The sequence below is a fragment of the Talpa europaea genome (assembly GCF_964194135.1).
Source record: "Talpa europaea genome assembly, chromosome: 5".
NCBI classification, from domain to species: domain Eukaryota; kingdom Metazoa; phylum Chordata; class Mammalia; order Eulipotyphla; family Talpidae; genus Talpa; species Talpa europaea.
The window spans coordinates 34,436,439-34,455,503 of record NC_140071.1 but is presented as its reverse complement, the minus strand read 5'-3'; the positions used below and the strand labels follow the sequence as shown (position 1 = coordinate 34,455,503).

The following is a 19,065-nucleotide window of genomic DNA, read 5'->3' as shown; positions in this document are numbered from 1 at the left end:
GTGAGAGGATTCAACATAGACAGAGTGGGGAACAGAACAGGCATACTAACCGCAACACACTGCTGAGGGGAGCAGTAGGCAAGTCAGGAGAGGTCTGCTGCGCCATGTGGGTAGCTCCCTGGCCAGGGATCAAACTTGTGCTGCAGTGGCTGCGGATAGCTTCAAAGATTGTGCCTTAACCCCTTGCGCCACCAGAGAGGCCCAAAACTTTTATTTTTAAAATAAGCCTAATGTTCTCCTGGCAGAGATTAAAAAACTTTTTATAGTGTGGAAAATCTAAGCATTAAAATGTTTTTGAAATTCTTTCATTTTTGATGGTCTTGTTTTACATTTTACCTACAAAATAAGTTCAGTCTAAAGAAAAGTCTTCTCTATCATGTGTTTAAGAGCACTAAGAAATAGTTGTTAGGTAAACAGAATTGTCTGGTTTTTAGATAAGCCTAGTTTATCTAAATAGATTACTAAAATTCCTTGAGATTAATAGGTAATTAACAGGTAAAAAGGCTGATGTATAAAAACTAATTAAATTACCAGCAGCCACGAAATAAAAACTTATTGTCCAGAGACAAAGGTTTTTCAGGAAATTTTTTTAAATTGAAAAAAGAGTTCTTAAAACAACTACTTCAGTAGCTAAAAAAAGAGTAGTAAGAAAGTGAATTTTTTTTTTTTCCTGAGCTATTTGCCATTTCAGAGTCTTGGTGATTTCAAAAAGTTTTAATTATTCTTTCTGGAAAAAAACATCTTCAACACCAAATCCTGTTAACATCAACTCTTAAATTTTTCTCAAACATGTCCCCTTTTCATTCTTATTTTGAAAAACTAGACTCAAGTTTCTATCATTTCTCATCTGGACTATGCTAATAAACTTCCAATTTCCTGTCCATTCTTTTTTTTTTAAAAAAAGATTTATTTATTAATACATGTTTTCTCTTGTTTTTTCTTTGTGAGCCTTGCTAGAGGTTTGTCTATTTTGTTTATTTTTTCAAAGAACCAACTTTTGGTTTCATTGATCTTTTGGATTGTTTTTTGAATTTCTAATTCATTTATTTCTTCATTGATTTTTATTATCTCCTTTCTTCTACTGGCTTTAGGGTTTTTTTGTTGTTCTTTTTCTAGTTCTTTGAGATGTGGCATACCTCAACATCATAAAGGCCATCTATGACAAGCCCACAGCCAATATTCCCAATGGTGAAAAGCTGAAAGCATCCCCATTAAGATCTGGAATAAGACAAGGATGCCCACTCTCACCACTGCTTTTCAACATAATACTGGAAGTCCTAGCCAGAGCAATAAAACAAGAGAAAGGCATACAAGGAATCCAAATAAGTAAGAAAGAAGTCAAACTATCACTATTTGTGGACGACATGATAATACACATAGAGAACTCCAAAAACTCACAGAAAAACTAATTAAACTAATCAATTAGTTTAGTAAAGTGGCAGGATACAAAATCAATGCACAAAAATCAGTAGTCTTCCTTTACACAAACAATAAATCTGAAGAAGAAGAAATTAAGAAAACCATTCCTTTTATTATTGAAACAAAAAAAATCAAATACTTGGGAATAAACCTAACAAAAGAAGTAAAGGACCTATACAAAGAAACCTATAAAACACCATTAAAAGAAATAGAAGACGACACAAAGAAATGGAAAGACATCCCCTGCTCATGGATAGGAAGAATTAACATTATCAAAATGACTATCCTGCCAAAAGCAATCTACAGATTCAATGCTATTCCAATTAAAATTTCAATGTCATTCTTCAAAGAAATAGAAAAAATATTGATGAAATTCATATGGAGCCACCAAAAACCATGAATAGCCAAAACCCTTCTGAAAAAAAAAAAAGAAGGGAATGAAGGCATCACTCTCCCAGATTTCAAACTATACTACAAAGCCATAATAATCAAAACTGCTTGGTATTGGAACCAGAACAGACACATGGACCAATGGAACCGAATAGAAAACCCAGAAATAAACCCACAGATCTATGGTCAACTAATCTTTGACAAAGGAGCAAAGAATATGCACTGGAGCAAAGAAAGTTTGTTCGATAAACGGTGCTGGGAAAACTGGATTGCTACATGCAAAAGAATGAAGCTTCAATACTACCTCACACCATGCACAAAAACCAACTCAAAATGGATTAAAGAACTAGACATAAGATCTGAAACCATAAAATATATAGAAGGAAATATAGGCAAAACAATACTTAACATCTCAAAAACATCTTTACAGACGCATCACCCAAAGCAGTAATAGTGAAGGCAAAGGAGGGGCGGAGCAACATGGCGGCAAGGAGACGCTGCGAGTAAGATCTCCCATTAAAAAAAGTTAATAGGGAGGAAAAGCGGCAGGTCCCAGTGAGAACTGGGACACGGAAGATAAACGGACGACTCCAGCAAACTGCCCGAAGAAGAAAGTTGCCATAAAAGAGGACGAGAAGGGAGGGAAGCGCAGAACCCTGCTCCCCTCCCCCGCCCACAGAGGCGGCACTCTCCGACCTGCAGAGAGGAGGAAAACAACAAACCAAAACGCCCAACAAGAAAAACGGACACAGCAAGTGGGACTGTGAGTGGAAAGGAACTATTGCAGCCACCACACCCCGTGAACGGGAGCTGAGGCGAACCCTGCAGGATCCGCCGCGGAGGTGAGCTCCACGCGCCATTAAAAAGAGAGCCCCGCCCCCCAGGAGGAGACCAGCACCAGCACACAGCCCCGGCCGCCCCCGCCTGGTAAGCTTGCGCGAAAGCGGTGCTCGGATTGCAGCTGCCCAGGTCCCCGCGCCTGCGACCTAGGCTTGCGGGGAGACGGCGGAGGCCCTCCCTGAGTGAGCAGGAACAAGGCGCCCAGGCAGGGGAGCGGGATTCAAAAGGCGCCATTCCCGCGCCACTGATCTGGGCTACAGCCCGCGTCCTGGAACTGAGGGCTTTGGAACTGAGACCCGGGCGGAGGCCCTCCCCGAGTGAGCAGGAACAAGGCGCCCAGGCAGGGGAGCGGGATTCAAAAGGCGCCATTCCCGCGCCACTGATCTGGGCTACAGCCCGCGTCCTGGAACTGAGGGCTGTGGAACTGAGACCCGGGCGGAGGCCCTCCCTGAGTGAGCAGGAACAAGGCGCCCAGGCAGGGGAGCGGGATTCAAAAGGCGCCATTCCCGCGCCACTGATCTGGGCTACAGCCCGCGTCCTGGAACTGAGGGCTTTGGAACTGAGACCCGGGGCACGAAATTAGGGGCGTGGGTTCCCCACGACGGTGGGGCACAAGACAGACACAGCACCCTAAAGCCGTTGAGGTGTACCCTACCATCCCCGCTCTGCTCCCTGTCCCACGGGGTGGAAAATCAGCTCCCCAAGGGCTCTAGGAGAGATCTCTGGTGCCACCTAGCGACTTGACCCCAGCACAGGCTACTGAAGGAGCTAGTGGCCAGCTGGGGAGTTAGCCCACACCGGGCCCCTTCTGAACAAGTAGTCTGAGCCCACAGGGAGAGCGAGCACCCACAGCCGGGGCAGACCAGGCGCGCAGAATAGAGTGCCTGAGACCAGAAGCGCAGGGAATGTGTCCCACATCACCATTTTAGAACAGGGACATTTCTTCAGTAAAGACTACCTGCAGAAGGCTTCCCCAGGAGCCAGAGGTGAGCGGGGGAAGTTCGCCCACGCCAGACCCCCTCTGGCCTGCAGTCCAAGCCCAGAGGGGAGCAGGAACCCACCGCCGGGGCAGACCAGGCGCACAGGGGAGTGTGTCCCCACATCGGCATTTTAGAACAGGGACCTTTCTCCAGTAAAGGCTGCTTGAAACTGACAGATGACTCCTGGAAGAACCAGAGGGGAACAGAGAAGCCCACCCAAGATGCCGGCAAGTCCCAACAACACAGTGTCCCAACGCATACGGCAAATTAGAAAACAGACAGTAGGGAGGAGAAGAACCACACGCAACCTAGCAACTCTCCAGAGAAAAAGCACACCACAAAAAGAAAGCCAGCCCCCAGATTGCAACGACAATAACTTGGAAGAATTTCTGAGCCTTCCAGAAAGAGAATTTAAAATTGCCGTGATTAAAAAACTGACAGAAGTCATAAAGGAAAACAATGATAAGGGAAAAATAATCAACGATCAGAAGAATGCAATTGAGTCCCTAGAGAGGGAAAACAATGGTCAGAAGAAAGAAATTGAGTCCCTAAAGAGGGAAGTAAAAGAAATGCAGGAGATCAAAGAATTAATGGAAGAACTAAAGAATTCTGGGAAAAGCAATGAAAGCAGAATAGATGAAATGGAAGAACGAATAAGTAATCTTGAAGACACAGAAATAAAAAGAACCAAAACAGAGAAGGAAAGAGAAGTACGAAGGAAAAAGAACGAAGAAAGACTTCGGGAACTATCTGACTCCATGAGGAAAGGAAATATAAGAGTTATAGGAATACCAGAAGGAGAGGAGAGAGATGTAGGAACAGAGAAAATATTCAAAGAGATAATTGAAGAGAACTTCCCAAATGTGAAGAAGGAGCTGAAAATTGATATACAAGAAGCAAGAAGAACACCAAACTTCCACGACGAAAGGAAAAATACAGCAAGACACATAATAGTAAAGCTCCCAAGAATCCAGGACAAGGAAAAAATAATGAAGCTGGCAAGAGGGAAGAAACAGATAACATTCAAAGGAAAACCAATCAGGCTGACATCAGACTTCTCCGAAGAAACACTACGGGCAAGGAGAGAGTGGAGGGACATAGTCAACAGACTCCAAGAAAACAGATGCCAACCAAGAATACTCTATCCCGCAAAGCTCTCCTTCCTCTTTGAAGAAAGAATATGGACCTTCCCAGACAAACAGAAACTCCGGAATTTCATTGCAACTAAACCCCCACTCCAAAAAATACTACAAGGAGTCCTAAAGCCAGAACCTCAGAGCGACGAATAACAATGAAAGAAGGCCAAAAAAAAAAAAAGTTATTAAAAGAATAAATAAATAAAATCAAAGGAAAGACAAACACAATGGCAAATACAGATGTTAACATATCAATATTAACTCTAAATGTAAATGGACTAAACTCTTCAATAAAAAGACACAGAGTTGCAGCCTGGATTAAGAAACAAAACCCAACCTTTTGCTGTCTCCAGGAAACACATTTAGCTACAAAAGATAAAAATAGGCTCAAAGTCAAAGGATGGAAAACAATCCTACAAGCAAATGGGCCAAAAAAGAAAGCAGGAACAGCTATACTTATATCAGATAAAACAGATTTCAAACTCAAAAAGATAAAAAGAGACCCCAATGGTCACTACATTATGATCAAGGGGACAATACTTCAAGAAGAAATAACACTAATTAACATATACTCACCAAACGAAGGAGCACCAAAATATATCAGACAACTGTTGTCCTCTCTGAAAACAGACATCAGAGAAAACACATACGTAGTGGGAGACTTCAACACACCACTATCAACAATGGATAGATCAACAAGACAAAAAATAAGTAAAGAAACCAAAGCTCTAAATAAAGACCTAGAGCAATTGGGCTTAACAGACATCTATAGAACACTAAACCCCAAAAAAACGGAGTACACATTTTTCTCAAGCGCACACGGATCATTCTCCAGGATCGATCACATACTGGGGCACAAGACAAACATCAACAGATACACCAAGATTGAAATCATATCAACCATCTTTTCTGACCATGAAGGCATCAAACTAGAAATAAACCATAAAAAGAAGGCAAGGAACTTTCCTACCTCATGGAGATTAAAAACCACACTACTGGAAGACCATTGGACTAATGAGGAGATCAAAGAAGAAATTAAAAAATTTTTTGAATTGAACGACAAGGAGGACACCAATATCCTAAATGTATGGGATGCAGCAAAAGCAGTAATAAGAGGAAAATATATAGCAATAGAAGCTCACATCAAGAAACAAGAAAGAACGCAAAGAAACAACCTAATCTCGAAGCTCAAAGATCTAGAAAAAGAACAACAAGAAAACCCCAAAACCAGTAGAAGAAAAGAAATAATAAAAACCAAAGCAGAAATAAATGAAATTGAAACTAAAAAAACAATCCAAAAGATCAATGAAACCAAGAGCTGGTTCTTTGAAAAAATCAATAAAATAGACAAACCCCTAGCCAGGCTCACAAAGGAAAAAAGGGAGAAAGCACAAATAAACAGGATCATCAATGAAAGAGGAGAAATCACAACGGACACAGCAGAAATCAAAAGAATAATCAGTAACTACTATGAACAGTTATATGGAAACAAGTTTAACAATCTAGAGGAGATGGACAAATTCCTACAACTCTACAATCACCCAAAGCTAGATAAAGAAGAAATAGAACACCTAAACAGACCAATTACAATTAGCGAAATTGAAATGGTAATCAAAAACCTCCCCAAAAACAAAAGCCCAGGACCTGATGGATTTACAAATGAATTCTACCAAACATTCAGAGACGAATTAGTGCCTATCCTTCACAAACTCTTCCAAAAAATTGAGAAGGAAGGGACAATACCAAACACGTTCTATGAAGCCAACATTACACTAATACCAAAACCGAACAAGGACAACACAAAAAAGGAAAACTACAGGCCAATCTCCCTAATGAACACTGATGCAAAAATCCTCAATAAAATTTTAGCTATCAGAATCCAACAATGTATCCATAAGATAATTCACCACGACCAAGTTGGATTCATTCCAGGGGCACAAGGATGGTTTAACATCCGAAAATCAATCAACGTTATCCAACACATCAACAAAAAGAAATATAAAAACCATATGATAATATCAATAGATGCTGAGAAAGCTTTCGACAAAGTGCAACACCCATTCATGATAAAAGCCCTTGAAGTTCTTGGGATACAAGGAACATACCTCAACATCATAAAGGCCATCTATGACAAGCCAACAGCCAGTATCATTCTCAATGGTGAAAAGCTGAAAGCAATTCCATTAAGATCTGGAACAAGACAAGGATGTCCACTCTCACCATTGCTTTTCAATATAATACTGGAAGTCCTAGCCAGGGCAATAAGACAAGAGAAAGACATCCAAGGAATCCAAATAGGAAAAGAAGAAGTCAAACTATCACTATTTGCAGACGATATGATATTATACATAGAGAACCCCAAAAACTCCACAGAAAAGCTAATTCAACTCATCAATCAGTTCAGTAAAGTGGCAGGATACAAAATCAACACGCAAAAGTCAGTAGCCTTCCTATACACAAACAATAAATCTGAAGAAGAAGAAATCAAAAAGACCATCCCTTTTGTTATTGAAACAAAAAAAATCAAATATTTGGGAATAAATCTAACAAAAGAGGTAAAGGACCTATACAAAGAAAACTATAAAACACTGTTAAAAGAAATAGAAGAAGACACAAAGAAATGGAGAGACATCCCCTGCTCATGGATTGGAAGAATAAACATTATTAAAATGGCCATCCTTCCAAAAGCAATATACAGATTCAATGCTATTCCAATCAAAATTTCAATGTCATTCTTCAAAGAAATAGAACAATTATTGATGAAATTCATATGGAATCACAAAAAACCCCGAATAGCCAAAGCTCTCCTGAAAAAAAAAGAAGGGAATGGAGGCATCAGACTCCCAGACTTCAAACTATACTACAAAGCCATAATCATCAAAACTGCATGGTATTGGAACAAGAACAGACATACAGACCAATGGAATCGAATAGAAAATCCAGAAATAAACCCACAGATTTATGGTCAACTAATCTTTGACAAAGGAGCAAAGACTATGCATTGGAGCAAAGAAAGTTTGTTCAATAAATGGTGCTGGGAAAACTGGGTCGCTACATGCAAAAGAATGAAGCTTGACCACCACCTCACACCATACACAAAAATCAACTCAAAATGGATTAAAGAACTAGACATAAGACCTGAAACCATAAAATATATAGAAGGAAATATAGGCAAAACACTACGTGATTTGCACATCAAAGACATCTTTACAGACACATCACCCAAAGCAGTGATAGTGAAGGCAAAGATAAACAGCTGGGACTATATCAAATTAAAGAGCTTTTGCACAGCAAAAGAGACAATAACAAAAACAAAGAGAAACCCCACCAACTGGGAGAACATTTTTGCACCCAACACTAATGATAAAGGACTGATCACAAAAATCTGCAAAGAGCTGATGAGACTCAACAACAACAAAGAAAATAATCCAGTCAAAAAATGGGCAGAAGAGCTTAAAAGAAACTTCTCTGAAGAGGAAATGCAAATGGCCAACAGGCATATGAAAAAATGTTCAACATCACTTGTCATCAGGGAAATGCAAATCAAAACTACCATGAGATACCATCTTACACCAGTGAGAATGGCACATATTAAAAAAACTAGCAACAACAAATGTTGGCGAGGGTGTGGAGAAAAAGGAACTCTTCTGCACTGTTGGTGGGAGTGCAAACTGGTCCAACCACTGTGGAAAGCTGTGTGGAGATTTCTGGACCTACTAAACATAGAGCTTCCATATGACCCAGCAATTCCACTCCTAGGTATGTACCCAAAGGACACAGAAACATCAATTCCAAAGAACACCTGCACCCCTATGTTTATAGCAGCACTGTTTACAATAGCTAAGCTTTGGAAACAACCCAAATGCCCAAAAATAGATGACTGGATCAAGAAGATGTGGTACATATATACCATGGAATATTACTCAGCATTCAAAAAAGATAAACACATGCAATTTGCTGCAACATGGATGGCGCTGGAAGGGATCATGCTCAGCGAAATAAGCCAAAAAGAAAAAGAAAAATACCGGATGGTCTCACTCATAGCAGGAATCTAGAAAACTTAAATAATGGACCAGGAAAATGAATAACTATAAGAAAGTGAAAATCAAAATCAACAAAAAACTATGAACCAGAGACACTTTTAGGGGGGCGGGGGCGGGAGGGGAGGGATTGGGGTCAGAATGGGGGGCTGCAATTGTATGGGGAATATAACAATAAAATTTATAAAAAAAAAAAAAAAAAAAAAAGAAATAAAAAAAAAAAAAATAGTGAAGGCAAAGATAAACAGCTGGGACTACATCAAATTAAAGAGTTTCTGCACAGCAAAAGAGACAATAACCAAAACAAAGAGAAACCCCAAGACTGGGAGAAAATTTTTGCACACAACACTAACGATAAAGGACTGATCACAAAAATCTACAAAGAGCTGATGAAACTCAACAACAACAAAGAAAATAATCCAGTCAAAAATGGGCAGAAGAGCTAAAAAGAAACTTCTCTGAAGAGGAAATACAAATGGCCACCAGGCATATGAAAAAATATTCAACGTCACTTGCAATCAGGGAAATGCAAATCAAAACTACAGTGAGATACCATCTCATACCAGTGAGAATGGCACATATTAAAAAATCTAGCAACAACAAATGTTGGCAAGGATGTGGAGAGAAAGAAACTCTCCTGCACTGCTGGTGGGAGTGCAAACTGGTCCAACCACTATGGAGAGCTGTGTGGAGATTCCTCAACCTACTAAAGATAGAGCTTCCATATGATTCAGCAATTTCACTCCTAGGTATTTACCCAAAGGACACAGAAACATTAATTCCAAAGAGCACCTGCACCCCTATGTTTATAGCAGCACAATTTACGATAGCTAAGCTATGGAAACAGCCCAAATGCCCAAAAATAGATGACTGGATCAAGAAGATGTGGTACATGGGCCTCCCTGGTAGCGCAGCGGTTGAGCGCTGGGTTGCGAAGCTGCCCGCAGCCTCTGCAGCACCAGTTCGATCCCCGGCTGCTCCCCGGCCACTGGAGGAGGGTCCCACATGGCGCGCAGACCTCTTCTGCCGCCCGCTGCTCCCCTCAGCAGTGTGCTTCGGTCCTTCTGCCTGCTCTGCTCCCCGCTCTGGCTCTGGTGAATTCTCTCACCCTCCCGCGCTTCTGACTGTACCCAGTGCTTGTGTAAACAAACAAACAAATAAATAAATAAAAATAAATCTTTAAAAAAAAAAAAGAAGATGTGGTACATATACACAATGGAATATTACTCAGCATTCAAAAAAGATAAACACGTGCAATTTGCAGCAACATGGATGGAGCTGGAAGGGATCATGCTCAGCGAAATAAGCTGGAAAGAAAAAGAAAAATACTGGATGGTCTCACTCATAGCAGGAATCTAGAAAACCTAAATAAGGGACCAGGAAAAAGAATAACTATAAGAAAGAAAAAAATCAAAATCAACAAACAACTATGAACCACAGACGCACTTTTGGGGTGGGGTGGGGAAAGGAGTGATTGGGGTCAAAATCAGGGGGTTGCAATTGTATGGGCAATATATAAAAATAAAAAAAATTAAATTAAAAAAATCAAAAAAATTAAAAAATTAAAAAATAATTTTAAAAGAGATTTATTTATTTATTTATACAAGCACTGGGTACAGTCAGAAGCACGGGAGGGTGTGAGAATTCACCAGAGCCAGAGCCGGGAGCAGAACAGGCAGGCAGATTGATGAAATACACTACTGAGGGGAGTAGCGGGTACAGCAGAAGAGCTCTGTCACACCATGTGGGACCCTTGTGATCAAACCGGTGCTGCAGAGGCTACGGGCAGCTTTGCAGCCCAGCGCTCAACTGCTGTGCTACCAGGGGAGGCCTTTCCTGTCTATTTTTTCCAGAGTGATTTTCTGAGGATTATAGTACAAATACACTTTAAAATTTTAGGGTCCTCTGTTGATTTGTTGCTTTATACCACCAATCCGCAGCAAAGTTTAGAAAGGGACTTGGATAGTCCAGATGGCTTCAAGAATGTTTAGACAGAAAAGTAATTCTCCTGCACTGCTGGTGGGAGTGCAAACTGGTCCAACCACTATGGAGAGCTGTGTGGAGATTCCTCAACCTACTAAAAATGGAGCTACCATATGACCCAGCAATTCCACTCCTAGGTATTTACCCAAAGGACACAGAAACATTCATTCAAATGGACACCTGCACCCCTATGTTTATAGTACCACTATTTACAATAGCTAAGCTATGGAAACAACCCAAATGCCCAAAAATAGATGACTGAATCAAGAAGATGTGGTACATATACACAATGGAATATTACTCAGCAATCAAAAAAGATAATGCAATTTGCAGTGACATGAATGGAGCTGGAAGGGATCATGTTCAGCGAAATAAGCCAGAAAGAAAAAGAAAAATACTGGATGGTCTCACTCATAGCAGGAATTTAGAAAACATAAATAAGGGACCAGGAAAAAGACTAATTATAATAAAGTAAAAATCAAAATCAGCAAGCAACTATAAACCAGAGAAAGACTATGGGGGTTGGGGGATGGGAGGAGGGAGTAGGATCTAAACAAGGGGGGCTGGGAATTGTATGGAGACTATAACCAAGATGAAAATGCGTACATGTAAAAATGAAAAATGATGTAAAAATACATAAAATTTAAACAATAATAATAAACAATTTAAAAAAGAAAGTTTAGACATAAGACTGTATCAATCTAAAAAGTCTATAGTGCTTTTAAAAGAATCAAACAATTGTGAAATACTTCCCAAACTTCTAGTCAATGGCAGAATAGTTCTGATAGTAGCAGGAGTGAGCTGGACCTTATGGGAGTGTGACTGGTATTATATCTCAAGAGATTTCAGGTCTCTTCTTAAATTTACCTCTGACTTGGATCAATGCAATGATGGCAGATACACTACACAAGTCTATTTTAACAGCAAAAAGAATTTTCCAGAAGAAATGCTCCATAGGTTTATAAGGAGAAGGAAATTTAATACCCATGACAAACAAGAATAATTTAATGTGTTTTCCTTTTTTTAACCAATGTAAACTTGCTCAGTAAGTTCAGACTAAAGTCAGATGTGGTCTATCCCATGAAGTTACACAAACTGAAACAGGAGTAGAAAAGTGGAAAATCTACACCAGCATGCACTTTACGCTGAGTCTACTGCTTCTCTTCCTGAGACAGAGACAGGGAAATAATGAAAGAGGGAAAACATGTATATAAATGAGAATGAGAAGACATCTGGGAACACATATAGTCTGTAGTTTTTGCCTCCATTGCCTGTATATATGCAATGACTAAGTAAGAAAATAGATCTGACTACAAGTTTGACTACAAACCGAGGGTTTTTATAATACAAACTATAGGTTACATTGTTAGAAGGCAGGGCATACAGCATGCATTCTCTTACAATAAGTATGGGAGAAAATAAAATTGCAGGACCACTGAAGAACAACTTTGCAACAGTAAACTGTGTACTTTCTAAGAAACTATCAAATAAATAAACGCTCATAAGGAAGGACACACGCAAATACACAGGTAGTTAGTTTTTTTTTTAATTAATTAATTTATTTATACAAGCACTGAGTACAGTGAGAAGCGCAGGAGGGTGAGAGAATTCACCAGAGCCAGAGCGGGGAACAGAACTGGCAGACTGACCAAATACACTGCTGAGGGGAGCAGCAGGCGCAGCAGGAGAGGTCTGAGCGCCATGTGGGACCCTCGCCGGCGGCCGGGGATCAAATTGGCACTGCCAAGGCTGCGGGCAGCTTCGCAGCCCAGCGCTCAACCGCCATACACAGGTAGTTGTAATAATAGCAGAACAGGCAGACTGATGAAATACACTGCTGAGGGCGACACAGGAGAGGTCTGCAGCTCCATGTGGGACCCTCGCCCGCGGGCCAGTATTGAACCGGCGGTGCAGAGGCTGCGGACAGCTTCACAGTGCTGCGCTCAGCCACCTGAACAACCAGGGGAGGCCCTCAACAGAATCTCTTAACAACCAATCTAATGGAGCTACTGATACCACATTTTATACTACTTATCAGAATCTCCTAAAGCAGAGGTCTAAGGTAAGCATTGAGGCCACATAATGTAGGGTGATGGGAAAAAAAGAGTTAAAGAGCATGTTAGGCATTCAAATAATGAAGCTAACAGTGGTAAAATGATGAGGAGAAAGTGGTTCAACAGGCCACCTGAGGGTGCTTTGTCTTTTTCCCATTCACCCCTACTTCCACCTTCATGCATCATTGAACTTCTGGTTTAGAGTTTAGTGGGAAAATGAGAAATTTAAACAGTAAGAAATAAGAGTGGGGTAAGTGGGGTAAGTACTCTCATCAGGATGAGCATACTGGAAAGTGCCCAGGGAGCAGAAACTGGGAAGTGTCCTTTGGGTTTTCCTTTGGTTGGAGGGATAGATGAGGAACCTTTAAGGCTTCTTCCAAGTGGCTCAGTCTTGTTCAGTAGGATACAGAAACACAAAAGAGAAGTACAAACATAGGAAGCTAAAAAAAAAGTGCTAAGTCGATAACACCATTTTCCTTCATTGAAGTAGTATTAATTTGCATCCTCTGACCATTATTAAATAAGTGCCAAAATACTTCCAGAAATATTACTACATAATACTGTTTTTGAAATGACTAATTTTTATTTTACATGATTTTCTGTGGTTATGAAATATATTCAAATGTGTGTGTCCACTAGCAGATATTTTTTGTCACGTTTTCTGTGAGCCTAAGAGAACTTCTATACCTTAATATCTTGTTAAACTAACAATAAGTTCACTCAAGCTCAAAAAATATTTCGGTGCTGTGAGCAGTTTTCAGTTATAGAACTGAGTCTGTAGCTACAGCATTCATAGTATTCCTCTTCACCAGGTTATTTACCCTGTTGTTACCAATTTTGATATGTGTTAAAAGTAAATGATTCACCGTCACTGATTTCTACTGTCAGGCCTATGAATCATCTCTCTCTGACTAGAATGGAAACGAGGATGTAAAAGTGGAAATGGTCTGAGAGAATGACAGCCTTTCTTGAAGGGCAAGTGAAGGTTCAGTGACCTCTGGGCACTCTGGTCCATTCTAGTGAATCACTGCTTTGGGGAAGCAAAAGACCCTGTGGCTCATAAAACCTGATGATATTAAAAAGAGGTAAGGAATTCACACCTAGGTGTCAGGGTCACTGCTAGAAATACAACTTTAAAAATTCAAGGGTAAGGAAAAATACCATATTTAAAAATGAATTACTAGTGTTTTTTTCTTTTAAAAGTATTGGGAAAATCCATATCATACAGATATTCATTACTTATTCAATGTACACCAGTGAGAGATAAATAGAACTGTTAGAATACAAAAATGCCAAGGGTAATTCAACTACTGCAATGTAAGTGTGGCATAACTGATTCGTCATGACACACAATTTTCTAAAAGCTATTCTGTTAGAAGGCAATAAATGAGTGCATAAATGATTTACACTCTTCTGAACCATGGTTATTATTCAGTATTTTATTTTAAAAATATATACACCCTATACTATTATGTTTATTCTCCAGAGTATAATAAAAACATAATTGAATTTGATGAAAAATAGCCTTGATTCTAAATGTAACATACAGCAAATACAACTACTCGCTTATTTTATCCCTTGTGAAGATCAATGGTCACTTGAGGTGGCTCTGTTCTAGGTTTGTTTTAATATATAGGCAATAAAATATTTTTAATTTAAAAATTATACCCTTACATTCCATATCATATTTTCTTTTTAATACTAACATCTGAGCTCTGACCTAAATAGCAACTTATGAATGCAAAACTCAATATTTTAATCACTGTTTCACTTGTAAATGTGATTTCTTATTGACCAAGTAGAGCAGGAAATGAAGTACAGATGGTTTAGCAAATAAAAATGAAGTAGCTTAGAAAAAAAGCATCAGAATTCAGTGACTTGTTTTGTTCTGATGGAGCCTAAATGGCATTATGAAGGGATAAGGTTACTCTTAAAAAATATTTGAGACTTATTTTAATATAACCATCTCTAAAATTTAAACAATGATTTGCTAATGCATGTAAGGTAATACTATTATTATTTATAAGCTCCTTTGGACTAGAAACTGTGCTATGCATTATATAAATATACAGTGAATAATTAAAGAAATACTATAACAATTAAAACTTAATCTATTTAATATCTATATATTATACAAAAAATACCCTTCCTACAGTAAAGTCACATATATGCTAACGATATAGTATCTTTTAAATATATATTACATATAACATAATAATATTTTATTAGTTTAACAAGACACTAAGGTAGAGAAGTTCTTATAGACACACAATATGACAAGTAACATTTCTATTCTTCCTGTCCAGTTGTATATATATATATATATTCTTTTACAATATAAGGGCAAATACAAATTTAAAAATGATATTTAATTCTCACTGTTGAAAATATGGGAAGAGATTTCTCTCCCTTTTTCTTAATGCATTTACCTCAGTACTTTTTAAACTCTGTGAAATGTGTCCTTTAACAAACTCTTTTGTTTTTTAAATATTTATTTATTTATGTATACAAGAGCTGGGGTACGGGCCAGAGATGCAGTTAGTGAGAGGATTCACCAGAGTGGGGTACAGAACAGGCAGACTGACCAAAATACACTGCTGAGGGGAGCAGCAGGCGAGACAGGAGAGGTCTGCCTTGCCATGTGGATTGCTCCCTGGCTGGCCGGGGATCGAACTCGTGCTGCAGAGGCTGTGGATTGCTTCGTAGTGCACTGTTTAACCCCTTGTGCCACCAGAGAGGCCCACAAACTCTTGATAGTCCTTTTGCCAGCTTTCTCTACCAGGATTGTCTTTCTCAAATACTTGGAAGTCATCTTTCAAAATGTAGATATCAAGGGAGACAGCTCCCCCATCTTGTAGTTACTTTGGGGGGATAGGGGACCTCACTTTGCTGGGGGCCTTACTGAATTTGCAAAATTACCTCATAAAGAGCAGTCCGTTGCTCAAGATAAAGTCAATTGCTAACACAGGTGGTCTTTACCTATTATAAAGTTAAGATGAACTATGGTAACAAAATGTGCTATAGAATCTTCTATTTTGATTGTTTATTTTGAAAACAAGTATGAAAAAGGCTGTACCTATGAGGTTATATAACGTAATGAGATTCCTTTCTGCTTTTGCAATCTCTTAGAAGATTGCCTGTGATGCACATTGCATTCTGGTTTAATGCTTGTTGAACAATAAACATATTTTCTTTCTCTCTGCCTTTGTGGAGATAATTTCTGAGATTGAAGATAATTTTGGTTTTAATTATCATCCCACAACACTTACTATCTTTTGGATTTAAGTTATTTGTATTTATTGTTATGAAGATGAAAAATTGTTTTCTCATTAAAACATAAGGGAAGAAAAATCACAGGACCATGTCACTAGTTTGATTCAGTTTTCTTAAATTAAGTATCAGTATAACTGAAATTTAAACAAAGGAAATATTGTCATGTTTCATTCTACAATAGAAATCTTTACTGTGGTTTGAACATTTGTAACCTGTATCAGATTAGAACATTTGACCAAAAGGGTTCTAGTAAGAGAACTGACTCCAGGTCTCACAAATACAAATGAAGACAAAAATCTTTTCAATCAAAGAACAAGAATTAGTGGGAAACTATTTAGCTGTCCCTGCTACCCTCAATGTTTATTAACACTAACATTTTGTGGATAATAGAAGACTAATCTGGTGCAGAAAAAAAAATGGAATCCCTAGCCTCACAAGAAAGTGAGAAGAAGGCTTAAAATGACAAATATTACATGAAATAATTTATATTTAATATTCTGTTTTCAGCAACTCAAGCAATCTATTGACTTATACTTTCATTTTAATATCTTAATTTCAAATTTTTAATTTCTGGCTTATCCATCAAATTAGAATGTTTAACTCTAAAGTCATTAATGAAAAACCAGGATACCAATACTGGCAAATTGCAAGAAATCATTTCAAAGAATTTGATAAACTTTAAATTTATGTATATGAAGACAGTGTCTTAATTTTCTAGTCTCATCAGATAAGGTCAATCATTAAATTCTAAGGGGGAGGGTATAATCCATTTTTTTTAGGACAGTTAATAATTAAAACCTAAAATTATCTAGGAGTAGGAAACACTAAAACGAGAGGAAGTAAATTCTTTGTAAATGAACATGAAACCAACTTGTTTAAAATAATTAGCAATATTTACCTCGCAGCATTTTGTTCTATCTTTTCATCAAGGTCACTGAAGATCTGCTTAAACTCCAAGTCTCCAGGAAATGAATTTAACAAACAGTGTAGGTCAAAAGAATTATGGGAATATTCTTCTCCCCAATCCATTCTGAAGAATAAGGATAAAAAGTATGTCAGTACTCCCAAAATAAAAGGAAGAAAACTACCTCAAGTTGTAAGAGTAAATCAAAAATAATAATTCCCATTTATAAACAAAATGAAATATAGCACTAGGAGAACTAGGACAATAAGATAGGTAGAGTATTTTGTTATTTAAATTCCATGAGGTGTGACCTAATTTCCACAGTTCTCTATGCTGTGAAAGCTGAACAAAACAGCACCCCTTGGAGAGTACTTCAGCATCCTGCTGCTTCTCACAGTAACCAAGAGCTACAGAGGAAATCACAATGCCTGGTAGACCACTGTGAACAAGGGTGCTTGGCACAAGAATTAAATACCTTTCTTCTACTCCTGTCAATGTACTGACCTAGAAATTGGAGCCTCATAATTTTTGGTCTCATTCTGTAATCCTATATTTATGTGAAGACAATAAAGTTTCCTTTCCATTCTTCTAACATCCCTGACAACCTAACCATTGATAACTAAAATGTACATATGTATTCTTCCTGTAGATATATGCATTTCCTGTCAGAGCTTCAAACATTCATTCATTCATTCTACATACATTTACTAAGTGTTTGATAGATAATAGGCACTGCTGCAGAAACTGGAGGGTAGCTGTAACAAGTCAAAGTTGCTGCCATCTTGGAGTTTTTATTCTGAGAGGGGAGGGTAGATTTTAAAAACACATAGATGGATATATTTTATAAAATATCAAGTGGTGAGAACAAATAAAACAAGACAATGGTATAGACTAAGAATGATGGAGTTGGGGCAGAATGTGAAATATTTTATTTAGATATCAGGGAAGGCCTCTCTGAGGAGGTGTATCAGAGCAGCAGAAAAAAGTAAGGAAGTAAGCAATGAGAGAAGACACAGGTAGGAAAGACAGATTAACTTATTGGTACAAGACACAGGCAGAAAAGACAAACTAACTTATTGGTACAAGAAGTGACTCTTATCAGATCTACTCATATTTCACTGGTGACAGTCCAGTCGTGTTACAGGGCAGGGAGAGGGGCACCCCAGACCCCGCAAACCTGCTTGCTCTAAATAGGTTCTGCTATCCGCCGCATTAACACAAAACATGAGACTTTAATGGGAAGGAACTTTAATACAATTAGGAAACAATACAGGAAAGCAAAGAATCTAGTTTCTAAATCAAGCACCCAAAGTTACCCGTCCCCTCGTGGGTAAAACTCCATCCAAATGGGACTGGCCCAGAGCAAGGCCCCAAAGCCTGCCACAAAGTCTAAAGCATCTTCCAGTGGGGACCCACAGAAAAGGGTCAGAAACAACCAGACAAGCCCGGAAGGAAAAGAGCAAAATCAAAATCAAGATAAAAGCTGCCATTGTCTCCTCCCCACAGGTCTCACCCACATCTGTCACCACGTCCATGACCAAAAGACAATCGCAGTTTCTTCACGTGTCTCTAGGCTCCATACACCGCCTCCAAGTCTCCTGGCTCTCCATCCTGCTTCCTTCCTCAGTCTCCTCTGCAGCTTCTTCTCTCCCTGCTCAGCTCCACCCTCCCTTGGGTGGGGCAGGAAACCTGGAACCTCCCCCTTTCCCGGGGACCACCCTGTTACAATCATAGAACTTGAATACAAAGATGGCTGAGAAATGCCATTACTAGCTGAGTAGCTGATTTCAGTACAACTCTATACTATGGACAGAAATCATGAATCTTTGGTACCTTTTCTGACATAGCCATTCTTCTGTTTAATCTTGACTTTTCTCTTTCATACTATTGATTTTGCCTCAAAAGTTCAATGATTCTTGCTTGCCCATTCTTATTTTATCTATCAAATCTTATTTTATCTATCAAATCTGTCCTTTTTTTTCTTTGTAAGCAGCTGAGATCTATGCACAATAACATGTTAGTTTTAATTTACATTATACTTATAGC

The 19,065-nt window shown here is 38.8% G+C and overlaps 1 protein-coding gene across 4 annotated transcripts in view; it reads right to left on the bottom strand.

The window, feature by feature from the left end:
- Positions 1–17,144, bottom strand: part of KIAA0825 — a gene marked incomplete at both ends in the record, with an annotated part of 333,803 nt that extends 316,659 nt beyond the window's left edge. For all 4 annotated transcript variants that reach the window (XM_084233142.1, XM_084233143.1, XM_084233144.1 and 1 more), the window contains one exon: positions 17,014–17,144. In XM_084233142.1, the coding sequence (XP_084089268.1) occupies positions 17,014–17,144 (131 nt within the window). The remainder of the gene's footprint in view (positions 1–17,013) is intronic.
- Positions 17,145–19,065: the final 1,921 nt, after the last annotated feature.